Genomic DNA, 24794 nt, shown 5'->3' with positions numbered 1-24794 from the left:
AAAATCAGTGGGAAAAAAAGTTGAAAAACTTTCGGCACATGATCAGTCTGAACCGGAGTGACTTGACACAACAAGCTGTAGTAAAACAAAACGGAAACGACACAGGACGTCTAGGTTAAACTGGGGTTCCAGTCTGCCGTGAAACATTCATCAATGTATACTGAACAAAAATAAACTCAACAATTTCAAAGGTCTTACTGCGTACCAGTTCATAAGGAAATCAGTCAACTAAAATAAATACATTAGGTCCTAATTTTGCATTTCACGACTGGGAATAGGAATAAGCATCTATTGGTCACAGACACCTTAAAAAAAGGTAGGGGTGTAGTTCAGAAAAGCACACTATTTGGTGTGACCACCATTTGCCTTATGCAGAGCAACATCTCCTTCGCATAGAGCTGATCAGGATGTTCCTTGTGGCCTGTAGAACATTGACCCACTCCTCTTCAATGGTTGTGCGAAGTTTCTGGATATTGGCGTAACTGGAACACACATTGATCCAGAGCATCCCACACATACTCAATGGGTGACGTATCTGGTGAGTATGTAGGTAATGGAAGAACTGGAACATTTTCAGCTTCCAGGAATAGTGTACAGATCCTTGGAACATGGGGCCGTGCATTATAATGCTGAAACACGAGGTGAAGATGACGGATGCATGGCACAACAATGGGCCTCAAGAGCTCGCCACGGTATCTCAATGCCTTCAAATTGCCATCGATAAAATGTAATTGTTTCATTGTCCATAGCTTATGCTTGCTCCTACCATAACCCCACCGCCACATGGGGCACTCGCATTTACATCAGCAAACCGCTCACCCACACAATGCCTTGCACGTGGTCTTTTATTGTTCCCAGCACAAGGTGTGCCTGTGTAACGATCATGCGGTTTAATAAGGTTCTTGATATGCCACACCTGTCAAGTGGATGGATTATCTTGGCAAAGGAGAAATGCTCATTAAAAAGGGATGCCAACAAATGTGCACAACATTTGAGAAATAAGCCTTTTGTGCGTATGGAACATTTCTGGTATCTTTTATTTCAGCTCATGAAACCTGGGACCAACACTTTACATGTGTTTATATTTTTGTTTAGTGTATAAGAGTTTAGCTACATTCTGGTATTATACATTTCTAATTTTCAGTAAGTCATTTTCATTTCAACTAAAAGCTTACTGTTAGCTAGCTAGCAACGTTAGGTTGCTGGATCGCTAGCTCATGTTATGTGTGGTAACTAGTAATATTATTCTTATATCATAAAGCAATTTGCATTGCTAGTTATAGCTTAATGTTAGCCAGCCAGCTAACATTGAACCTAGCCTGTTAGCCTTAGCTACCTGCAGATTTAAACTACAGCATTTCATGAGATTATGTTTCATTGCTTAACTACATACCTTAAAAAAAAAGTTTTTTTTATTTTTTAAGTCTCCACTTTGCCAGATGACCCATCAAGTTAGCCATGTGTGTCTGGGGTTGATTACAGCCATCTATTGTATTTCATGTGTACATGTCTAGATAAGTGACCCATCCACTTAGCAATTAGCAAGATGTGGCTGGGGGGGGGGGTGGTTATAGCACTTCTTTCACATGACCCAGCAATTTAGACAAGTGTGTATGGGTAAGCATCTAACAATAAAATATTTCAGAAATATTTGTATTACTACTTTGCAAGTAACCATTCCACTGCACGTAATTACTTTTCCCATTGTTCCTCAACTGCAGTGTATGTTATACCATTTTGTAGCTCGGAGTCTCTTTCATCCAATGTAAAAAACACCATTTCAAATTTTGCAACATAAGACTGAATTGAGGTGGTCGGTCAAATTGTTGTGGACTTGTCAGCATAACATTTAAATTCAACAACAACAACCTAACAGCAACCTAATACGCTGACTGCCCACGAATTCTGAAACATTGTCGAGGCTAGTAATTTTTTATTTATTACAGTAGGCTACCAACAGTAACAGCATAAATACTTTGAAGTAAAATACCAAATGTCTGCATGGTCACCTGAAATTTGACTGTAGTCTACAGACCGGCTGCCTAGAAAAAGGTGAGGAATTTATTGTGCAATGGCTGTGAAGATAAAATAGATTCTTATGTCTAATTATTTTTAAAATGAACATGTTTTCGCTCTTCTCACTAACGCCAAATGGATGGATCTTGTTTTTATAAATAAGTATCTCATATCCTTTATGTGCAAAACATACTTAGGCTACTTGCAATACAAAACTTCAACCACTAGAAAATATGTACAGGGTCTATTTTGTACTCACGGAACATTTATAAGAGAGGCCCCTGGCCCACTAATTATCCTGAGAACATGACATTAAGAGGGCAAGAGGACAACTCAGATCCTTCAACCACCAATCAATTAAACTAATCAAATTAGTGAAAGCAGCAGCATACTATATTCTCTGTCAAGTTTATAGAGATGGAGGCAGCCTAAGCAAGCAACAGCTGTTCAGTTGAGATCACCCATTAAAATCTTGGAAATAACCTAACTTGGTTTCAGTCACACTATCACCATTCTGACCAGTCAACTTTTACACCAGGCAGTTAAGTGTAAACAACCACACTGAACTAAAAGTGACACCTGGTCCCAAGACATTAAAGATGGATGAATACAGGCATTAATAAATAATGTACAACAACTACCACCCGCAGCACAACAGGCTTCTAATGAGCCCTACAGGGGGAATGGTGTGGATGGCTGAGGGAAAGAGAGAAGGTAATAATGTATGAGCAGGCAGATACACACATAGGCATTAAGCATGCTGTAGGTCACAACTACTCTAAAGCCATAAGAGTATAAATAGTTTTTTTTACCCGTGTCCTGGTTCATGGTTCTGTCCTTGTCTGTCTCCTCTCTTCAACAACAGCAACAAGATAAGGAGGAAAGAGAAGAGTGAGAAGTAAAAAGAGAGAGATAGGGTTTTGTGATTGGTCCTCCCTCACTTCTCCTTTTCTCTCCTTCACTTGGTGACTCTTCCCCTGTCTGTTTTTGTGTCAGGCAGCATGTCATTCTTCATCCACTTCCAACCAGTCTTGTTTTTCTTTTCACTCTGTTCTGTTCTCCTCTCCCTCACTCTGTTTTAAAGGGCAGGGATTCTTTAGCCACATGCCAGCAGTCCCACTGAGCTGTACTCTGGGGACATGACTCTTCACCCAGTCAGGGGAAAACAGACACAATGTACGCATGCACACAGAATACACACAGAACTGAGCAGGGTGATTTGGTGCATGTATGTGCCCTGATGTCGGATTGAAATAATACCCTTTTCCAAGTGGTGACATAACCTCTGCCTCTCCCCCCTGGCAGTTAGTAACATTGGCTGTTATTGGCTGTTCAGCATGCAACTCCCAGTGACCTTCAGACAAATTGGCAGATACCATGGTCAAAGACAACTGTGTGTGTGAGTGAGAGAAATCCTTTTATCGGGTTCTAGTAGAGCAGGGTATTATGACAAAAAAAACATATTGCAATAAATTGAATTTTGTTTGCACTAATAAAATCAAGAAATCATGTTTGGGGACCTGCTAGAGCTGGCTGATATAGACAAAAAGTCAGAGATAAATATAACTATTTTGCCTGATAAATTAATTGTCTATTAAAACATTTGTTACATTTGCGGCAGGGCTCTAGACATTTTTTTCCAGTGCCAAGTCAGTCAACTGAGATGGTAGCCTATGATTAAAAAAGCAAGCCATTTCATCTAACATCCAGGAAATGTATGATTGATATTTTGATGTGCAACCTGTCAAAATAGGATCCAGAATGATCCGATTTCTTTTGGATTCTTCAGAGAATTTCTCTACATCTTTGTGCATATTGGAGGATAAGCTATAGTATTCACCACCTGAGGAAGTGGGAACCTGAAAAACACTTCGATTGCCAACTCGAAATATGTTGTTGCTATGTAGTCATGTAGGCTAATTGATTAATCTACCAGTATAATGTAGACTAACGTCCTATAAAAACGTTTCAGCACTAGGCCTAGGCTACATTGGTAAGAGGAAGGCAATGTCATCCCAGCTCTAGGTTTAGATCCTTCGTTTTATAGTTATGAGGTAAGACAGTTGTAAGGTATTTTAAAGTAATATTCTTCTACATTAAAGGGTAGGTCTACATTTCATTCACTGAATTTACTGGGGGTATATTAAAAAGTATGGTAAAGTATAGGATAAACAAATTAAAAAAGGTAGACTTGGGGCAACGGTCCAACTATGCCTCTTTCTTATAGATGTGTCATTCCGGTTAAGCACGCCACGGCCGATATAGCTAGTTCTTTAGCTAAGCTAGCCCTTTAGCTAAGCTAGCCACTGTAGCTAGCCAGAATCTCTCCCCGTATGTGTTGACGTCATTTCACAGGATTTGTTTTTGGACAGAAGATGTAGAGATCGATAAGAAATAGCTTCTGTAGCCAAATATCTTATTTATATACATTTTTTGTTATGATTTAAATGACACGCCCCAAAAGCATTTTATGGCCAAAACCATCGTTAAGGAGCGTTTTCAAGTGCAACGTTATCTAAAAAGCCTGCCTCAGACCACTCGTAGAACAGCGAAGTGCTTTGTTAGATGCTTTTTTGCCCTCCCGTGTCACTTTATACACAGAAGCTCTCCACGAAACAGTATTGCACGGTTAATCCATCTGCGATCATTAATAACTTCGGAACAAAGTTAACGACAAATACAAAGTGGCCAATGTCTACACAATTGATACACACAAGTGACATAAAAACATGCTCAAATGAAAACCTAGATGACTGCATTAAAATAAACAGTAGGAAGAAAGGCCCATTTCAATTATATTGAAATACATTTCATGTTCAATCAAATGAGTTAGATTTTGCTACAGGCTAATTTGTCTCAATATCTTTCATGCTGTCGCCTGCCGTTGTGCCCTTCCCTTGAGCAAGTCACTTAAACCCCCCACCCCACAACAACTGCTCCATAGCTGGCCAGTGTGGCAGCACCCTGCTGCAACCTGCATGTCTTTCAGAGAGGTTGGGAGCAGAAGTCAAATTTCAGTGTGGCCTTGTGTCACTATACCACAAACACCCAACCACCTCATACTGTCTGAACATGTGAGGTCAAGTCTTAACAGCAATAGTGAACCTTTGAATGTGTACTATTTAGAAATGCTGAGATGTTCACGTAGGCCAGGCCAAGCCTTGAGAAATGTCTACGGCTGCTCCAGGCCTGAACCTCATTGTTGAATGTACGGTACGTGCCAGGGCAGAAGCTGGATTGGTTGTACACAGTGCTTTCCAAACAGTGGGAACAAATGATCTTGTTGGTGGGTGGCAGCTCAGCTCATTCCTCCTGGATTGCAGCTTGAGTCTGACTGGCTTGGACTTAATATTGTTTTGTTAATTTAGTGATTCACCAGGAAGTCTGAGGGGTTATAGAGGCTGTCAGAATGTTTTGGAAACCACATACTTAAGTCAGTTTTCAACTGAAAAATGCAAGGTGAGGTGGCATCCTAATGATCCCATAGATTGCAGGACAAACATGATGAACAGTCTGAATACAGAGTAAGGATAGGTTAACTGAATGTTTTAGTACCCTCCCTGATAAGCTCATCCTTGAGGCAGAGGTACCTTCTCAGCCCTGGTACAATGAGAAAAGTAAAGAGGCAGGCAGAGTGAAATGACTTTCTCTCCTATCTAGAACATAGGCCTACAAGTTTATCTTGAAAGTAAAAGTCTTATTCAAATTAATAACAATGTCTGCTCATTGTTACAACCTTGGTACCTCAGTATCAGAGATAATTGGCTACTTGACAACCATTTAGTGTCGCCTATGCTCTTTGAATATGGTACATGTTAATGATATTCAAATAGTGAGGTATCAATTTAAACACTGTGGACTCACACATTGGCACAAAATACAGAGGCTCTACAGAGTGTGGGTGCAGAATTCTAATTCTAATCGGTACACCGATTATGGCTGATTACATTGCACTCCACAAAGAGACTGCATGGCAGGCTGACTACCTGTTAAGTGAGTGCAGCAAAGAGCCAAGGTAAGTTTCTAGCTAGCATTAAACTTATCTTACAAAAACAATCAATCTTAATATAATCACTAGTTAAACTAGTAATATCATCAACCATGTGTAGTTATCTAACTTGTCCTGCGTTGCATACAATCAATGAGGTGCCTGTTAATCTATCTTCGAATCACAGCCTACTTCACCAAACGGGTGATGATTTAACAAGCGCATTCGTGAAAAAAAAGCAATGTGTACCTAACCATAAACATCAATGCCTTTTTAAAAATCAATACACAAGTATATATTTTTAACCTGCATATTTAGATAATATTGCCTGCTAACATGAATATCTTTTAACTAGGGAAATTGTCTCACTTCTCTTGTGTTCTGTGCAAGCAAAGTCGGGGTATTTGCAGCAGTTTGGGTTGCCTGGCTCGTTGCGAACTGTGTGAAGACCATTTCTTCCTAACAAAGACTAATTAATTTGCCAGAATTGTACATAATTATGACATAACATTGACGGTTGTGCAATGTAACAGCAAAATTTAGACTTAGGGATGGCACCCGTTAGATAAAATACGGAACAGTTCCGCATTTCACTGAAAGAATAAACGTTTTGTTTTCGAAATTAGTTTCCGGATTTGACCATATTAATGACCTAAGGCTCGTATTTCTATGTGTTATTATATTATAATTAAGTCTATGATTTGATAGAGCAGTCTGACTGAGCGGTGGTAGGCAGGAGCAGGCTTGTAAGCATTCATTCAAACAGCACTTTCCTGCATTTGCCAGCAGCTCTTCGCTGTGCTTCAAGCATTGCGCCGTTTATGAATTCAAACCTATCAACTCACGAGATTAGGCTGGCAATACTAAAGTGCCTATAAGAACTAGAGGTCGACCGATTAATCGGAATGGCCGATTAATTAGGGCCGATTTCAAGTTTTCATAACAATCGGAAATCGGTATTTTTTGGGCATCGATTTCCGATTATTATTATTTATTTTATACCTTTTATTTAACTTTGGCAAGTCAGTTAAGAACACATTCTTATTTTCAATGACTGCCTAGGAACTGTGGGTTAACTGCCAGGGGCAGAACGACAGATTTTCACCTTGTCAGCTCAGGGGTTTCAATCTTGCAACTGCAGTTAACTAGTCCAACGCTCTAACCATTGCACTCCACGAGTAGCCTCTGTTACACAAATGCAGTAGTAAATTGCTAGCTAGCATTAAACTTCTCTTATAAAAAATAATCAATCATAATCACTAGTTATAACTACTAATCCAGTTTAGCAGGCAATATTAACCAGGTGAAATTATGTCATTTCTCTTGCGTTCATTGCATGCAGAGTCAGGGTATATGCAACAGTTTGGGCTGCCTGGCTCATTGCGAACTAATTTGCCAGAATTTTACGTAATTATGACATACATTGAAGGTTGTGCAATGTAACAAGAATATTTAGACTTAGGGATGCCACCCGTTAGATAAAATACCGAACGGTTCCGTATTTCACTGCAATAATAAACGTTTTGTTTTCGAAATGATAGTTTCCGGATTCGATCATATTAATGACCAAAGGCTCGTATTTCTGTGTGTTATGTTATAATTAAGTCTGATTTGATAGAGCAGTCTGACTGAGCAGCAGCAGGCCCGTAATCAATTCATTCAAACAGCACTTTCGTGCATTTTGGCAGCAGCTCTTCCCAAGCACAGCGCTGTTTATGACTTCAAGCCTATCAGCCTAATGGCTGGTGTAACCAATGTGAAATGGCTAGCTAGTTAGCTGGGTGTGCACTAATACTGTTTTGAACGTCACTCGCTTTTGGATGTGGAATAGTTATTCCCCTTGCAATGCAAGGGCCGCAGCTTTTGTGGAGCGATGGGTAACGATGCTTCGAGTGTGGCTGTTGTCTATGTGTTCCTGGTTTGAGCCCAGGTAGAGGTGAGGGGGGGATAGAAGCTATACTGTTACACTGGCAATACTATAGTGCCTATAAGAACATCCAATAGTCAAAGGTATATGAAATACAAAATGGTATAGAGAGAAATAGTCCTATAAATACTATATTAACTACAACCTAAAACCTCTTACCTTGGAATATTGAAGTCTCATGTTAAAAGGAACCACCAACTTTCATATGTTCTCATGTTCTGAGCAAGGGACTTAAACATGAGCTTTTTTACATGGCACATATTACTTTCTTCTCCAACACTTTCTTTTTGCATTATTTAAACCAAATTGAACCAGTTTCATTATTTATGAGACAAAATTGATTTTATTGATGTATTATATTAAAGTTAAAATAAGTGTAAATTCAGTATCATTGTAATTGTCATTATTCCAAGTATATATATAAAAATTGGCAGATTAATCGGTATCGGCTTTTTTTGGTCCTCCAATAATCGGTATTGGCGTTGAAAAATCCTAATCAGTCGACCTCTAATGTGTAAGTCACCCGAATTGATCATGGCATGTCGTCATCTAGGCCTAGAGGTGTGATGGGTGGTGCACTTTAACTTTAGATGGCATAGAAGTTCACTTTCATCCAAAATGCCATGGTACCAATAATAGGCTAAGCCTGAGGAAGTAGGCCCCATTGCTAATTGAAGTCAAATAGCATTCAAACAGTGTGAAGACTAGGCTACATCTTCCTTGGCCTGTTTGGGGGGGATTTCCTGTCATGGTGGGGTTCGAAGGTGACGACCCCCTTGCTCCAGACTATTTCAGTTGTGGCCAAACTTCACAACAGGACGTTAGTAACAATGAGCCCCTCTCCACCCCTCATAACCAAGCAAGCCTGGTGGCCTCACCGGTTTCCCCTCAGCCCTTTACTACACTGTCTGACTGAGATGACAGACCAGATAAGAAAGTACTACAGGTGGCTAGTCAACTGACAGTTGAGTCAAAATCTCATACAGCGGGTCATTGCTAAGGTCAGACAGAATCGGCAGCTCATGTTGACAAATAGGCTAAATTTACCATGATCTGCATATTTTGATAGATAGGCTAAACGTATGGTTAATGTTGTGGCAATCCAATCCACAGGTATTGTTGGAATTCAAATGTATGAGGAGGAAATCCTGCCCCTGCAGAACGCATCTGGCTATTCACGCATGCTCTGGAATCACTCAAAAGGTGCTTACAGCTAGCGATAACAGGTCTCTGCTCCACAATAACAGTCTGGTGCCAGTTTTCATCCAAGAAGCAGATTTGCTGAAGATAATATCATGTTTGTTCATCTCATTACTAAATACCTACAGATAAATGGTTTGTTTGTGAGAGACTATTGTGAAAGCCTCTTAGACATATTTAATCCAGTTGTTTGTAAATAGAGTGATTGTTTAATTAAAAACTAGTAAAGAAGCCTGCTACAGTGGGAGAACTGTCTGACTGAATGGCATATCCCTGACCATGTAATGCCACCCCCTCAAGCATGTTCTTTTCCACAGGCTGCCCATGTGTCACATTGTTGAGTACACGGTTCCAAATGTAAACTGATGGCAACACTGTCTGAAGAATAGGATGCTGCTGTTGCATTGTGCAGCTTCTCAACGTTCCTCACCACTCCACACACAAACAAGTTAATCCCTGAGCCCACAAACCCTGCTGTGTTATCTGATTTGACAACCTGATCAGGTGGACCGTTATCGTCAGCCTACATGAGTTGGGACTAAAAAATATATACATAACCACTAGGCTACCTGCCGCCTCGATATAACAAGTGACTCGAGGTTTCGATTAGTTATAATGTACATTGTATCTAACGTTACAGTCAAATACTCGCGCGAAACAGTTACCATTTCCAAGTAATTGCATTGGTATTTTGTAGCGAGATTGCGCGTTACAGTACCTACATTATGAAATAAACGAGTTGTGAAAGTTTCAACCTAGCTGACGTTAGTGACTAAGTTTAGCTTCGAAACACTGGAAACTATTTTAATGCAAACCTCATATCACACAATGCAAGTTTCCAGGAAACGTAATGCTAACGTTACATGTTAAGACTGTTGTCACTTTCCGCGGCTTAAATCTTTCTGGCTAACGTTAGCATCCTAGTTAGCTAGCTAGAAGAGAGGCAAGAGTTGGGGTTTGCAATCTAATTTAACTGTCATTATCAAAAACCACTAACGCGAATGGTCCAACGTCTAACTGCTGTAAATAACGTACCTATTGGCCCCTCTTTATGTTTTGACGAACGTCTTCCATTCAAACCTTTTTCAAGGCTGCTGTTTCCTCCCTTCTTTCCCGACGCCATCTTCGCCCACTGTTTCCGCAGCGCCTCCTCAAATATTCTAGTCATACCTGTAAAAAAAGCCACACCCACAAACAAAACTGCAGCCAGTCAGCGCTGGTAATGCATTCCTTGAGCCTATTGACGTGCTCCAGTTCGACAAACGCCACCCCTCTTTGCTGAGTTGCAGTGTCCGAAAGCTTTCCCCAGATAATCATCTGTGGTAAACAAAGTACAGTACTGTCTGTCAGTAGGCTTCCATTCACAGGGAGGTAAACCTTAATGTATAGACGGTTTAATAGCTGAACTACAAGCTACAACATCGTCAGTGGTGGTTGCTGAGGGGAGGACGGCTCATAATAACGGTTGGAATGGAGCAAATGGAATGGCATCAAACCATGTGTTTAATGTATATGATACCATTCCACTGATTCCACTCCAGCCATTCCCACAAGCTCGTCCTCCCCAATTAAGTTGCCACCAACCTCCTGTGCTAGGAGCCTCTTGGTGTAATGGTAAGAATGGTAAGGTTGACAAGGATCCAGATTCAAGTCACAGTTGTGCTACCCCACAATTGTGTCAGAAATGGGATAACGCTTCTTAGACTCCATCAAGCGAGTCACATCGGTATGGGTGCGAGGGACATATGACAAATACATACATGAAGCTACATGAATACATTTCATGAAGCTAAAATGCTAAATATGTCAACATGAAAGCATAAGGCAATCAGTTTTATAATTTTATTTACTAAGCACAATTCAGGCCTTGAATTATGGAGATTGGAGGGAAAAAAAACATTTGGCCAATGCATACACAAAAGCATAGAAAATACAAACATGCAGAAAAAATATATATTTTATGAATATAAAAAGTGTTTAGGTATTGGCATTTGTAATGAAAGGCTAAATTGAAAGCAAAATTCCCTCTGACATTGTAGGTTACTGCCTTTTTGGTCCAGTAAGAAATTAGATTCAAATATAGGCAAAGGCTGCAAGGAAAACGCATGTCACCTCTATAAATTCATAGAGGTGGGGGGGGCAGTTTTGAAGAAAATTCATATCAAAACCCTCACCACAACTCTGTTCTATTAAATTACTCTTCTCCCGCCCTCTCTTCCTCCCCCCTCTCATTCAAGGCTCCTCCAGTTGGATTTCCTCCTCTATGATCATGTTTCCCACGTCTTGGTAGGGGCCCTGCACCAGAGAGCGCTGGATCTGATCATATGTGGAGCAGCATTCCTCCAGATTTAGACCCTGGATATGGATTGAGGTAAGGGAGGTCATGATAGGTTGACTTCCTCTTCCCTTCTTCTAGAACTTGTTTGATTGACTGAAGAATGGTGAAAACAGTGACTATGACAGAAAGACAGAGAGAGGATCTGATTCAAGTCCCACCTCATAGATTATCTCCTCTTCCTCTTTGACCCTTTTCTTCTTCAGTTGATTGAGTTTCTTCGTCTTGAAAAGGAGAGGATGACATCATAATATATCGTAAATCTCTTGGCCAATGGTGTGAAAAAGCCCATTGTCGTCATACAGTAAGATTACCATACATACTAGTCCTTTTGGTTAAAGCAGTTTTCAAATGACAAAATTCACTATTGGAATGAGAGCAAATTAGGAATATTAGATCTAGTAGCCTAGCATCAGCAGTAGAAAGGTGGCCTGCTTGTCTCTCTGACCTTACAGAGCATCATGGTACCATGCAGAAGCACTGCCACCATCAGTAACATTGCCTCAGCAATCAGGATGCTGTTCTTGGTGCTTTCACTGATGTCCAGAATCTCCACCATCGGCCCTGAGCAGGGGGAGAGGGGTCGTATAAAGGTCATCAGAGTAGAACTCACCTGCTGCTCTTTCATGGGAGAGATGCAGGCTAGATGTGAATGAAAGAGAGATAGGGTGGACAGGGTACCATGCATCAGATTGCAGCAAGACAGAGGAGAATAGTTTGAGATAAATTATACAAAACAGCCAGTGTATGTTTAGCGGTGCAATTATTATTTTTTTAAACAATGCTCAGTATGTCACACAATTTCCCAGGAAAACCTATAAACACAACATTTCTTTAACATTTCAACATTGGTCATTTGAATTAAATCAGAGGGATTACTACACAATGTAGCCATTCACTGGTGGCTTAAGTCTGGGTGCTTTAGGTGGATTGCAATCTGGTCTGATCTGTGTGCACTACAGGGAACAGATACTGCCATTCATGGTGAATTCTACTGGACTGGGCAGTGGTTAACTGGATTTGTGGATTACAAAGCATTCTGAATTGTTTAGCTGGTTTGACCCCACCACCCAGACACCCACATGTACATACACACACATAATAGAAATACTGTACAACAAAGTACTGAGAGTACAGATCAGACTAAAGCTTTTGAGGGTTACACACACAAGACCTGAAGGAAGGAGACATGGGTGCTTACTGTGAGGGCTTCACACACACACACACACACTCACTGTAGACCTGCAGGAAGGTGCCGTGGGTGTACACAGAGTGCCGCAGGGCGCTGTGGTTGAGAAAACACTGGTACAACCCTGAGTCGTTCAGACGGGCCTCCCTCAGGATGAGTGTGTGACACATGACCCCTGCCGCAGTCAGGTTCCCCCCATCCACTGTCACATGGTTGTCTCTCCGGTCCACTCCCTGTGGGGCGGACGTGCCGTTGACCGTCCGGATGCTGATGAACCAGGTGGTTTCCACGGCTCCCCTTGTGGCTGAGTAGCAGCAGCGCAGATGGGCGGTGTGAGAGAGCTGCACCCTCAGAGAGGGCCTGTCTGGCTCCAGAGTAACCTGGATACGGCTGAGGTCACCGTGGACACCTACTAGAAGGCAGAGCAGCAGGAGTAGGATGAGGTTGACCCATAAGACACTGATCAAAGGTCAGTTATTGACAGCATATCTGTCCAACTATTGGCCCAAAACACTGATGATAAAAAGAAACTGGAGACTAAAAACGCCACACAAACCAGAGTGCTGTAATATTATGTCTCTTAACATCTCTTGCTATTTTGAGTTATAAGTGTTTGGTATAGATTCTAGTGTGTGATGATTGTAGACTACAGAAAAAAGGAGGACCGAGGACACCCCTATTCTCATCGATGGGGGCTGTATCGGAGCAGGTTGAGAGCTTCAAGTTCCTTGGTGTCCACCAAAGATTTGGCATAGCTCCTCAGATCCTCAAAAAGGTTCTACAGCTGCACCATCGAGAGCAGACTGGTTCCATCACTGCCTGGTATGGTAACTGCTCGGCCTCTGACTGCAAGGCACTACAGAGTGTAGTGTGTACGGCCCAGTACATCACTGGGGCCAAGCTTCCTGCCATCCAGGGATTATATACCAGGTGGTGTCAGAGGAAGGCCCTAAAGATTGTCAAAGACTCCAGCCACCCTAGTCATAGACTGTTCTCTCTGCTACCGTACCTCAAGCAAGCAGTATTGGAGCAAGTCTAGGTCCAAGAGGCTTCTAAACAGCTTCTACCCCCAAGTCATAAGACTACTGAACATCTCATCAAATGGCTACCCAGACTATTGCATTGCCCCCCCCCCCTACACTACTGCTACTCTGTTATTATCTATGCATAAGTCACTTTAATAACTCTACCTACATGTATATATTACCTCGACTAACCGGTGCCCCCATACATTGACTCTGTACCGGTACCCCCTGTAAATACCCTTCGCTATTGTTATTTTTCTGCTGCTCTTGAATTATTTGTTACTTTTATTTCTTATTTTTCAATCGGTATTTTTCTTAACTGCATTGTTGGTTAAGGGCTTGTAAGTAAGCATTTCATTGTTGTAGTCCGTGCATGTGACAAATAAAATGTGATTTGATTGCACAACCATCTGCTCTGGTTGGAGATACGGTTCATTAGAGCAGAACAGATACATTACTCACAGCTAAATAATCTCATGTTCCAAGGGATAAAATGGGGGGAAATTGTTTTAAATGTTGCAATGCATGGTTTAAAGGATGTTGAACCTATTCATATTAATTCACACAAACGGCATAGATTTACACTTCGGTCTCATCTTCATCCTCCACCTGTAATGTAACTTCTCAAATAAAGGTGAATATGCACTAAAAGACTAACTACCCTGTTTTGTTTATCAGCATATCCTAGCAGCCCCTTACTCACCAACCCAGAAGCAGAGGAACAAGAATGTCACGGCCACCATCCTCTTCACTGTTTTATATTGGTTGCCAGTTGTTGCAGAAAATAAAAGGCCTTTTATAAAAAAGTATTTTGGTCCAATGTTATTTTGAGTGTTGTGCCTTTCAACAGAGCTATACACTTCGACCCAGTTGTCTTGTGAATAAACCTTCCTTCCTCTTTTGTTGGTCTCTCGGTGTCAGGATATATGCTTAAGTGACTGCAGTGTTCTTGAACTCAAAACAGTAAAAGACCAAAAAAAGTTTTGTTTTTTTACCCCCATTTATTTAAAAAAAAACAATTACAATTTTTAAAAAAACGTACCTCATTTCTTCTGAAGTATACAATTAAAAACTCTTACACAATGAATCAAAGCCAAAATACACAGTATAGATCTTGCATATTCATTTGTTTATAGATATACATGTGGCGGATGCATGTGTGACAGACCAGACCCTATTCTATACAAAGCGCTGGCTAGCTGGAGCAAACATGGCGCTGGTCAAACCTTGTGGTCGCTGAGGTGAACACACACAATACACTTTGTAACATACATACCCCTGAGATAGCATAGTTACAGGGGACACTGCAGGACTTACACAGCCACCCTACAGTCAATCCGCTACAAACCACCTATCTGAAACCTTGGATTACCTAGAAGTAAGGCCAGGGGGGTTTCCGGACCATGTGACCTGACTAGGAAAACCTCCTGGCCAGACCTAGAATGCATGTTGCTTTAGAGATTGAAAGAAAGGCATTTCACTGTAATTGTACATTAAACAGGAGACTTGATGTTGGTCACCCAACTCTTTCTACATTCATTTCATGGTTCTTCTACCTTAACAGCCAAACATCTCCCCAACCAACAGTGTTTGTTTACTAAAGAGCTCTTTGGGAAAAAGCTTGATCGTCAGAACAAGGCACCCTTCTCTATAAAATCATATAAAACTAGACCACTATGTAATTGTAAATAGGATACATGAGGGGATGCAAAGGGAAGAGAGAGAGACAGAGGATTGTAAGCACATGTTTGCCAAGTACTAGTGGCAGTGGAGGTATTAACCTAAGCTGCTATAACAGGATTTAACCTGCTCATTACTGTGCTTCAATGGTGAAAAAGCCCAAGTTAGAGATAATCTCTTTAACCTCATCTTGTTGCCATCTAGTATTGTATAATACAAGTGAGTTGTCTCACATATGGGGTCTCTGAGCAAACAAAAGCTATCCAAGTCTCTTCCTCTTTCTCCCATTGTTGCCAAATGCATAGTACATAATTACATATGTTCCTCTCAACAAAACATCACCAAAAACAAAACCTCCCGACCCGTTTAAGCAAATGAAACACAAATAAAATGATGAGAGTAGTAAGGAAGTAAGGACTACATTTCTACGCCTTCTAGAAGGAAGACAGGATGAAGGAGAGATGGAGACTATTATTGTGGACTTGGTGATGAAGAGGGGAACATGAGAAAATAAAGGGGTGGGGGGTGAAAGAAAAAAAGGCAATGAAGTTTCAACACAACTTGTAACTACGCCCTCTGCTTCTTAGAGGAACTATCAATAACATTTGCATAATTACATATTTGGGGGAGGGTGTAAGGGAACGGTTGCTATGGCCACAACGAGAATGCATAATTCAAAAGTGATCGTGAAAGATAACTGTCATTCCAACACTGGTGAGAGTGACGACTAGTCGCGCCTGCAATTCCTGCATCCGAACTCCCCAGACCCGCTTCTCTTCATTCCAGAAGTGGTCTATCGAAACAGTAGCTTAAATCAGTAATGATGGGTCTCATCTCAGTATCCTTCTGTATCTTACTGTACTGTACCGCCACCCCATGCTGTCCCTAAACGTGGTCCAGTCAATATCAAAGTGACGCTAGGTGAGTCATGTCTATAACAACACAGTGCAGCCCTGCTCACACATGGTAGTAATGAAGAGAGGATTTGAACGGCAGTGTGATTGTGAAGTGTCTAGTTCAATTTTGTTCATTAGTCTGGGGCAGCAGCATGGATGGATGTTTCACAATACACAATACAGTCTTCATACAAGCTTAGATATCATTATCTCCCTCAACACAGGCCCTCTATGTTTCTACCCACTGTGTTGTTTTCTCTACATGTGGCGCTGGAGTTTGGATGCAGGAGAAGCAGAGAGCCACGGCTGCTTACTGTAGGCATCACTCTCCAATCAGCATGACGTGACTTTCTCCTATAGTAATAATAAGCAGTGGGACAATATAAACAGCTCATATTAGGATCTACAGGTACATGGATGTCTCTTTGGTCCCGTTTCCCAGTTAACAGTTCAATGCCACTAGTCTAAATCATCAAAATAATAACAATAATTACAATCAACTCCTGAAGAAAAATATGCACAAAAATGGTACTGATACCATTAAAGAATATAACCTTTGTATCGGACGAAAAACGTATCATACAGCATATAATACTGTGTGTCTCCCTCCTTTCTTTACGGAGAAGCTACTAGCCCTATAGTCAGGAAGTCGACTCCAGTCACATCACACACGTGATGACCGTTCTCCTGTGTGACCATTGTTACTGCACTGGGCTCCCACGCAATGTGAGTATCAGAGCATGTATGGGTCTGACTGATTGTGTCTATAACCGATTCTTTATTTTATTATATAGATTTTTTAAAAACCTCTTTTTCTCCCCAATTTCATGGTATCCAATTAGTAGTTTACAATCTTGTCTCATCGCTGCAAATCCCGTATGGACTTGGGGGAGGTGAAGGTCGAGATCCGTGCATCCTCCAAAACACAACCCAGCCAAGGCACACTGCTTCTCGACACAATGCCCATTTAACCCAGAAACCAGCCGCACCAATGCGTCGGAGGAAACACTGTACACCCGACGACCGTGTCAGCGAGCATTGCGCCCAGCCCGCAACAGGAGACGCTAGTGCGTGATGGGACAAGGACATCGATGCCAGCCAAACCCTCTCCTAACCCGAACGACACTGGGCCAATTGTGCGCCGCCCCATGGGTCTCCCTGTGGCTGCCGGCTGCGACAGGACCTGGACTCGAACCCAGATTCCCAGATTAGACCACTGCACCACTCGGGAGGCCCCTATAACTGATTCCACAGCACATTGAACACTGAACTTCAAGTCTTCTCTCTACATCTACCTCCATCACCATCTAATAAGCTGCTAATCAAGTTGGTCTTCCAGGGAAAACCCCTTCTGCCTCCTCTCCTCCCTTACTCCTCTCTTCCTTACTGTGTCCCTCCATCTCTAATGTCCATCCCATCTCTGTGTATCTGTCCATCCCTCTATCGCCCGGCCCAGCACAGTAGCAGGGTCCAAAGGAGAGGCGGCTGAAGTCAAAAGCAGTACACACACTGTCTATATCCCTAACAACATGATCAATTCCAATACTACTGGATGAATGTTTGGGCCATAATTACAGTTCTAATAGGACTCTATTACAGTAACTCCAGAAGGCCATTTTGCTTCTACAACACAAACACACGCGCAGACCTTCTCAACAATTGGGGTAAAATGTTAAAATGTATGCCTGCATGACTAAGTCGCTTTGGATAAAAGCGTCTGCTAAATGGCATATATTATATATTATCAAAATAATAGTAATAAATATTTGCAAATTCAATGTTGGGAATTCAGTGTGGTTGGTCACTTGAATTGGATTATACTAACTTAAAGGTGCATCTCTACTGTACTTTGGCATGTACTGGATATAGGGGCCTACTAAAGGTTCAGTAAAATGTCTAAGTTTGGAAAGTTTCCCAAAAAATCCCAGGTTTTTCAGAAATCTCCGGTTGAACGACTCCCAGAATTCCTCCTTATTCCCTCCTGAATCCAGGAATCTTCCAACCAGGATTTGGGGAAAACTTGTGAATTTTGGAAAAATTACCAGCATTTCACAACTCTGAGCATGTTCCTGTCTTGTTCTACCGCTCTACATCGCCCTCTATAGGGCTGACACTAGTATCTCTCTCTACATGCATACATGGGGGTTTATTATACAGTCCAAACCCCTACAGTTGGCAATGATAGATATATTTACTGAACATGCACTGGGGGAAGTATATGTTGTGTGTGTGTGTTTGTGTTGCAGAAGCTCACAATCAATAAGTCCAGGCAGCATCTCTCTCACAGCAAACTACTGCTCCAATCTTTGGCACCTGTTTGCAAAACTCCCATCTCTCACACACTCACTCACTTGCACATACGAGCATGTTCACAAACACGCAAAAACACACACACCTCAAACACACCCCTCCCACATTGCATTACTCAACTACTTTGCGTAAAGCCGTCCTCCTCCGCCTTGCAAGGGCCTCACGGTTGGCTGTGATCACCTGGAAATTTTTAACAAGGGCTCAGGCATGGCAGTGGAGCACAGAGTGTTTAGTAAATAGGAAATTCCAGGACGCATTCATCAATCCTCCAAAAGCAACTCGAGCACTCCAATCCAGCACTTACAGTGATCTGAGGAAGGAAAGAGTTGGTGAGATTAGACAACATATCCTTGACACAATTCTAGTATTAATACCCATGGCATTGCAGAGCCAGAGGTAGTTGACCTAAAATCGTATATTACTCTAACCCCAACCCTTATCTTAACTAGAGAGATAATACAAGATCTGACCCTGTATCAGCGGTAAAGAAAAACTCCTCCCATGACAACAGTGTAAAGGGTTGTATATGAAGGTTCACCTGGTGACCGACTAGAAGTTTCCCCCCTCCAGGGAGAACTTAGACAGGGCCTTCTGCAGCCGGTGGTGCTCCTCCTCAACACTCTGATGGAGCAAGATCAATACACAGTTAAATGCTGAATCACACACACACACACACACACACACTTCACCCCTCCGTCTCCGCCATCCCTTCCTTTCATAATCTTCTTTCCCTTTTGTGGGTGCCCTTGTGACATCACACAGCTAGCTGCAGACAAAGGCCATTGTCCCAGAACTCCAATTTCACATAGCCATTTCAGTGACAATAGCAGCAGAGCAGCACAAGCCCTGGTGAAGTGATTTTCTCTATCTTTCTCTTCTATGCTGCTGTTTGTCCCCATCTGTCCTCCTTGGCTCACTCCTTTTATGCTTCAGTCATCCTTTGCAACCCCATTACCCAATCCTCGACAACTCCCTCCCTCCCTCCCTCCCTCCCTCCCTCCCTTCCTTCCTTCCTTCCTTCCTTCCTTCCTTCCTTCCTCACCTGCAGTCTCTTCAGCTGTACCTCCAGACTCTGCAGTTTCCGGCACACCTCCTCCATCCTCTCCTGGGACAGAACCAGAGGAGCGCTGATCCCTCTCTCCTCCTCTATCTTCATCCCTCCACCCTCCTCCCCTTGTAGTCCTTGGTCCTGCCTCTCTGGCTCCTCCCTTCCATTCTCCTCATCAGGCTGTGAGTTGTCTGATAGGCTGATGCTGCCAACCAATAGCCTCTTGAGGGACATGACTGTGGCAGGAGACAGGAACATAACAGTAATAGGAACATCAGTGAAAATGGTAACCGTTTGGACCAATCAAATAAACCCACTCACCTTCGTTTAACGCGCTATTGGCCACTTTCACCTGATCACTGTTGCTGTGGCCAATCAAGTCGAAGCCTTTGTCCGAGAGGTAATCAATCAGAGAATGAGGAGAGTCCACAGACTTCATCTCATCCGTCAGGATGTCCTTATCTCGTTCTATAGACACAGGAACAGTCTTGGTAGTAAGGCAGTAACAGTAAAAACACAGGAACAGTCTTGGCAGTAACACAGTAACAGTAAAAACACAGGAACAGTCTTGGTAGTAACAGTAAAGACACAGGAACAGTCTTGGCAGTAAGAGTAAAAACACAGGAACAGTCTTGGTAGTAACAGTAAAGACACAGGAACAGTCTTGGTAGTAACAGTAAAGACACAGGAACAGTCTTGGTAGTAACACAGTAACAGTAAAGACACAGGAACAGTCTTGGTAGTAACAGTAAAAACACAGGAACAGTCTTGGTAGTAACAGTAAAGACACAGGGACAGTCTTGGTAGTAACAGTAAAGACACAGGAACAGTCTTGGTAGTAACACAGTAACAGTAAAGACACAGGAACAGTCTTGGTAGTAACAGTAAAGACACAGGAACAGTCTTGGTAGTAACAGTAAAGACACAGGAACAGTCTTGGTAGTAACAGTAAAGACACAGGAACAGTCTTGGTAGTAACACAGTAACAGTAAAGACACAGGAACAGTCTTGGTAGTAACAGTAAAAACACAGGAACAGTCTTGGTAGTAAAGTAAAGACACAGGAACAGTCTTGGTAGTAACAGTAAAGACACAGGAACAGTCTTGGTAGTAACACAGTAACAGTAAAAACACAGGAACAGTCTTGGTAGTAACAGTAAAGACACAGGAACAGTCTTGGTAGTAACAGTAAAAACACAGGAACAGTCTTGGTAACAGTAAAGACACAGGAACAGTCTTGGTAGTAAGGGAGTAACAGTAAAAACACAGGAACAGTCTTGGTAGTAACACAGTAACAGTAAAAACACAGGAACAGTCTTGGTAGTAACACAGTAACAGTAAAAACACAGGAACAGTCTTGGTAGTAACAGTAAAGACAGGAACAGTCTTGGTAGTAAGGCAGTAACAGTAATAACACAGGAACAGTCTTGGTAGTAACACAGTAACAGTAATAACACAGTAACAGTCTTGGTAGTAAGGCAGTAACAGTAAAAACACAGGAACAGTCTTGGTAGTAACACAGTAACAGTAAAAACACAGGAACAGTCTTGGTAGTAACACAGTAACAGTAAAAACACAGGAACAGTCTTGGTAGTAACACAGTAACAGTAAAAACACAGGAACAGTCTTGGTAGTAATGCAGTAAAAGTCTTGGTAGTAACACAGGAACAGTCTTGGTAGTAACACAGTAACAGTCTTGGTAGTAATGCAGTAACAGTAATAACACAGGAACAGTCTTGGTAGTAACACAGTAACAGTAATAACACAGTAACAGTCTTGGTAGTAAGGCAGTAACGGTAAAAACACATGAACAGTCTTGGTAGTAACGCAGTAACAGTAAAAACACAGGAACAGTCTTGGTAGTAACACAGTAACAGTAAAAACACAAGAACAGTCTTGGTAGTAACACAGTAACAGTAAAAACACAGGAACAGTCTTGGTAGTAACACAGTAACAGTAAAACACAGGAACAGTCTTGGTAGTAACACAGGAACAGTCTTGGTAGTAACATGGTAACAGTAAAAACACAGGAACAGTCTTGGTAGTAACACAGTAACAGTAAAAACACAGTAACAGTCTCGGTAGTAACACAGTAACAGTCTTGGTAGTAACACAGGAACAGTCTTGGTAGTAACACAGTAACAGTCTTGGTAGTAACACAGTAACAGTCTTGGTAGTAACACAGTAACAGTCTTGGTAGTAACACAGTAACAGTCTTGGTAGTAACACAGTAACAGTCTTGGTAGTAACACAGTAACAGTCTTAGTAGTAACACAGGAACAGAAAAAACACAGTAACAGTCTTGGTAGTAACACAGTAACAGTATTGGTAGTAACACAGTAACAGTCTCGGTAGTAACACAGTAACAGTCTCGGTAGTAACACAGTAACAGTCTCGGTAGTAACACAGTAACAGTCTTGGTAGTAACACAGTAACAGTCTTGGTAGTAACACAGTAACAGTCTTGGTAGTAACACAGTAACAGTAATAGCACAGTAACAGTCTTGGTAGTAACACAGTAACAGAAATAACACAGTAACAGTCTTGATAGTAACACAGTAACAGTAAAAACACAGGAAGAGTCTTGGTAGTAACACAGTAACAGTAAAAACACAGGAACAGTCTTGGTAGTAACACAGTAACAGTCTTGGTAGTAACACAGTAACAGTCTTGGTAGTAACACAGGAACAGAAAAAACACAGTAACAGTCTTGGTAGTAACACAGTAACAGTCTTAGTAGTAACACAAGAACAGAAAAAACACAGTAACAGTCTTGGTAGTAACACAGTAACAGTATTGGTAGTAACACAGTAACAGTCTCGGTAGTAACACCGTAACAGTCTCGGTAGTAACACAGTAACAGTCTTGGTAGTAACACAGTAACAGTCTTGGTAGTAACACAGTAACAGTAAAAACACAGGAAGAGTCTTGGTAGTAACACAGTAACAGTAAAAACACAGGAACAGTCTTGGTAGTAACACAGTAACAGTCTTAGTAGTAACACAGTAAAAGTCTTGGTAGTAACACAGTAACAGTAGAAACACAGTAACAGTCTTGGTAGTAACACAGTAACAGTAGAAACACAGTAACAGTCTTGGTAGTAACACAGTAACAGTCTTGGTAGTAACACAGTAACAGTCTTGGTAGTAACACAGTAACAGTAAAAAACACAGTAACAGTCTTGGTAGTAACACAGTAACAGTCTTGGTAGTAACACAGTAACAGTCTTGGTAGTAACACAGTAACAGTAATAGCACAGTAACAGTCTTGGTAGTAACACAGGAACAGTCTTGGTAGTAACACAGTAACAGTCTTGGTAGTAACACAGTAACAGTCTTGGTAGTAACACAGTAACAGTCTTGGTAGTAACACAGTAACAGTCTTGGTAGTAACACAGTAACAGTCTTGGTAGTAACACAGGAACAGAAAAAACACAGTAACAGTCTTGGTAGTAACACAAGAACAGAAAAAACACAGCAACAGTCTTGGTAGTAACACAGTAACAGTCTTGGTAGTAACACAAGAACAGAAAAAACACAGTAACAGTCTTGGTAGTAACACAGTAACAGTCTTGGTAGTAACACAGGAACAGAAAAAACACAGTAACAGTCTTGGTAGTAACACAAGAACAGAAAAAACACAGTAACAGTCTCGGTAGTAACACAGTAACAGTCTTGGTAGTAACACAGTAACAGTCTTGGTAGTAACACAGTAACAGTAAAAACACAGGAAGAGTCTTGGTAGTAACACAGTAACAGTAAAAACACAGGAACAGTCTTGGTAGTAACACAGTAACAGTCTTAGTAGTAACACAGTAAAAGTCTTGGTAGTAACACAGTAACAGTAGAAACACAGTAACAGTCTTGGTAGTAACACAGTAACAGTAGAAACACAGTAACAGTCTTGGTAGTAACACAGTAACAGTCTTGGTAGTAACACAGTAACAGTCTTGGTAGTAACACAGTAACAGTAAAAAACACAGTAACAGTCTTGGTAGTAACACAGTAACAGTCTTGGTAGTAACACAGTAACAGTCTTGGTAGTAACACAGTAACAGTAATAGCACAGTAACAGTCTTGGTAGTAACACAGGAACAGTCTTGGTAGTAACACAGTAACAGTCTTGGTAGTAACACAGTAACAGTCTTGGTAGTAACACAGTAACAGTCTTGGTAGTAACACAGTAACAGTCTTGGTAGTAACACAGTAACAGTCTTGGTAGTAACACAGGAACAGAAAAAACACAGTAACAGTCTTGGTAGTAACACAAGAACAGAAAAAACACAGCAACAGTCTTGGTAGTAACACAGTAACAGTCTTGGTAGTAACACAGTAACAGTCTTGGTAGTAACACAGGAACAGAAAAAACACAGTAACAGTCTTGGTAGTAACACAAGAACAGAAAAAACACAGTAACAGTCTCGGTAGTAACACAGTAACAGTCTCGGTAGTAACACAGTAACAGTCTTGGTAGTAACACAGTAACAGTAATAACACAGTAACAGTCTTGGTAGTAACACAGTAACAGTAATAACACAGTAACAGTCTTGATAGTAACACAGTAACAGTAAAAACACAGGAACAGTCTTGGTAGTAACAGTAAAAACACAGGAACAGTCTTGGTAGTAACAGTAAAGACACAGGAACAGTCTTGGTAGTAACAGTAAAGACACAGGAACAGTCTTGGTAGTAACAGTAAAGACACAGGAACAGTCTTGGTAGTAACACAGTAACAGTAAAGACACAGGAACAGTCTTGGTAGTAACAGTAAAGACACAGGAACAGTCTTGGTAGTAACAGTAAAGACACAGGAACAGTCTTGGTAGTAACAGTAAAGACACAGGAACAGTCTTGGTAGTAAGGGAGTAACAGTAAAGACACAGGAACAGTCTTGGTAGTAACAGTAAAAACACAGGAACAGTCTTGGTAGTAACAGTAAAGACACAGGAACAGTCTTGGTAGTAACAGTAAAGACACAGGAACAGTCTTGGTAGTAACACAGTAACAGTAAAGACACAGGAACAGTCTTGGTAGTAACAGTAAAGACACAGGAACAGTCTTGGTAGTAACAGTAAAGACACAGGAACAGTCTTGGTAGTAACAGTAAAGACACAGGAACAGTCTTGGTAGTAAGGGAGTAACAGTAAAAACACAGGAACAGTCTTGGTAGTAACACAGTAACA

General features: G+C 41.4%; 3 protein-coding genes across 9 annotated transcripts in view; all 3 read right to left on the bottom strand.

Annotated features, from left to right (window-relative positions):
- The window catches only part of lipeb (lipase, hormone-sensitive b), a 45568-nt gene extending 35265 nt beyond the window's left edge, over positions 1 to 10303 (bottom strand). Inside the window, exons 1-2 of one of the 2 annotated variants that reach the window (XM_042309069.1) lie at positions 10167 to 10283; positions 2829 to 2869 (exon numbers count right to left, since the gene is read on the bottom strand). In XM_042309069.1, the coding sequence (XP_042165003.1) occupies positions 2829 to 2844 (16 nt within the window). In that variant the 5' untranslated portion in view covers positions 2845 to 2869; positions 10167 to 10283. Of the gene's footprint in view, positions 1 to 2828; positions 2870 to 10166 lie in introns of both variants that reach the window. The other variant, XM_042309059.1, reaches the window with a different exon arrangement.
- Positions 10304 to 10959: 656 nt separating this feature from the next.
- On the bottom strand, positions 10960 to 14584 carry cd79a (CD79a molecule, immunoglobulin-associated alpha). 2 transcript variants are annotated; one of them, XM_042309146.1, is made up of 5 exons: positions 14384 to 14584; positions 12702 to 13067; positions 11915 to 12108; positions 11628 to 11690; positions 10960 to 11486 (listed from the first exon to the last, which is right to left on the bottom strand). In XM_042309146.1, exons 1-5 carry the CDS (start codon positions 14421 to 14423, stop codon positions 11364 to 11366), a joined length of 786 nt encoding a protein of 261 aa, XP_042165080.1. In that variant the 5' UTR covers positions 14424 to 14584; the 3' UTR covers positions 10960 to 11363. The 2 variants fall into 2 exon arrangements, with proteins under 2 accessions (XP_042165080.1, XP_024246662.1); XM_024390894.2 differs by having other exon boundaries at positions 11915 to 12030.
- Positions 14585 to 14661: 77 nt separating this feature from the next.
- The window catches only part of LOC112244209 (rho guanine nucleotide exchange factor 1-like), a 61456-nt gene continuing 51323 nt past the window's right edge, over positions 14662 to 24794 (bottom strand). For all 5 annotated transcript variants that reach the window (XM_042309030.1, XM_042309031.1, XM_042309042.1 and 2 more), the window contains 4 exons: positions 19936 to 20082; positions 19609 to 19850; positions 19105 to 19187; positions 14662 to 18876 (listed from right to left, as the gene is read on the bottom strand). In XM_042309030.1, coding sequence (XP_042164964.1) covers positions 19116 to 19187; positions 19609 to 19850; positions 19936 to 20082 — 461 coding nt within the window. In that variant the 3' untranslated portion in view covers positions 14662 to 18876; positions 19105 to 19115. The remainder of the gene's footprint in view (positions 18877 to 19104; positions 19188 to 19608; positions 19851 to 19935; positions 20083 to 24794) is intronic.

The sequence above is a fragment of the Oncorhynchus tshawytscha genome, linkage group LG03 (genome assembly GCF_018296145.1).
Source record: "Oncorhynchus tshawytscha isolate Ot180627B linkage group LG03, Otsh_v2.0, whole genome shotgun sequence".
Classification (NCBI taxonomy): domain Eukaryota; kingdom Metazoa; phylum Chordata; class Actinopteri; order Salmoniformes; family Salmonidae; genus Oncorhynchus; species Oncorhynchus tshawytscha.
Note: the sequence above shows the minus strand (reverse complement) of the source record. Positions and strands in the feature narration are given on the sequence as shown.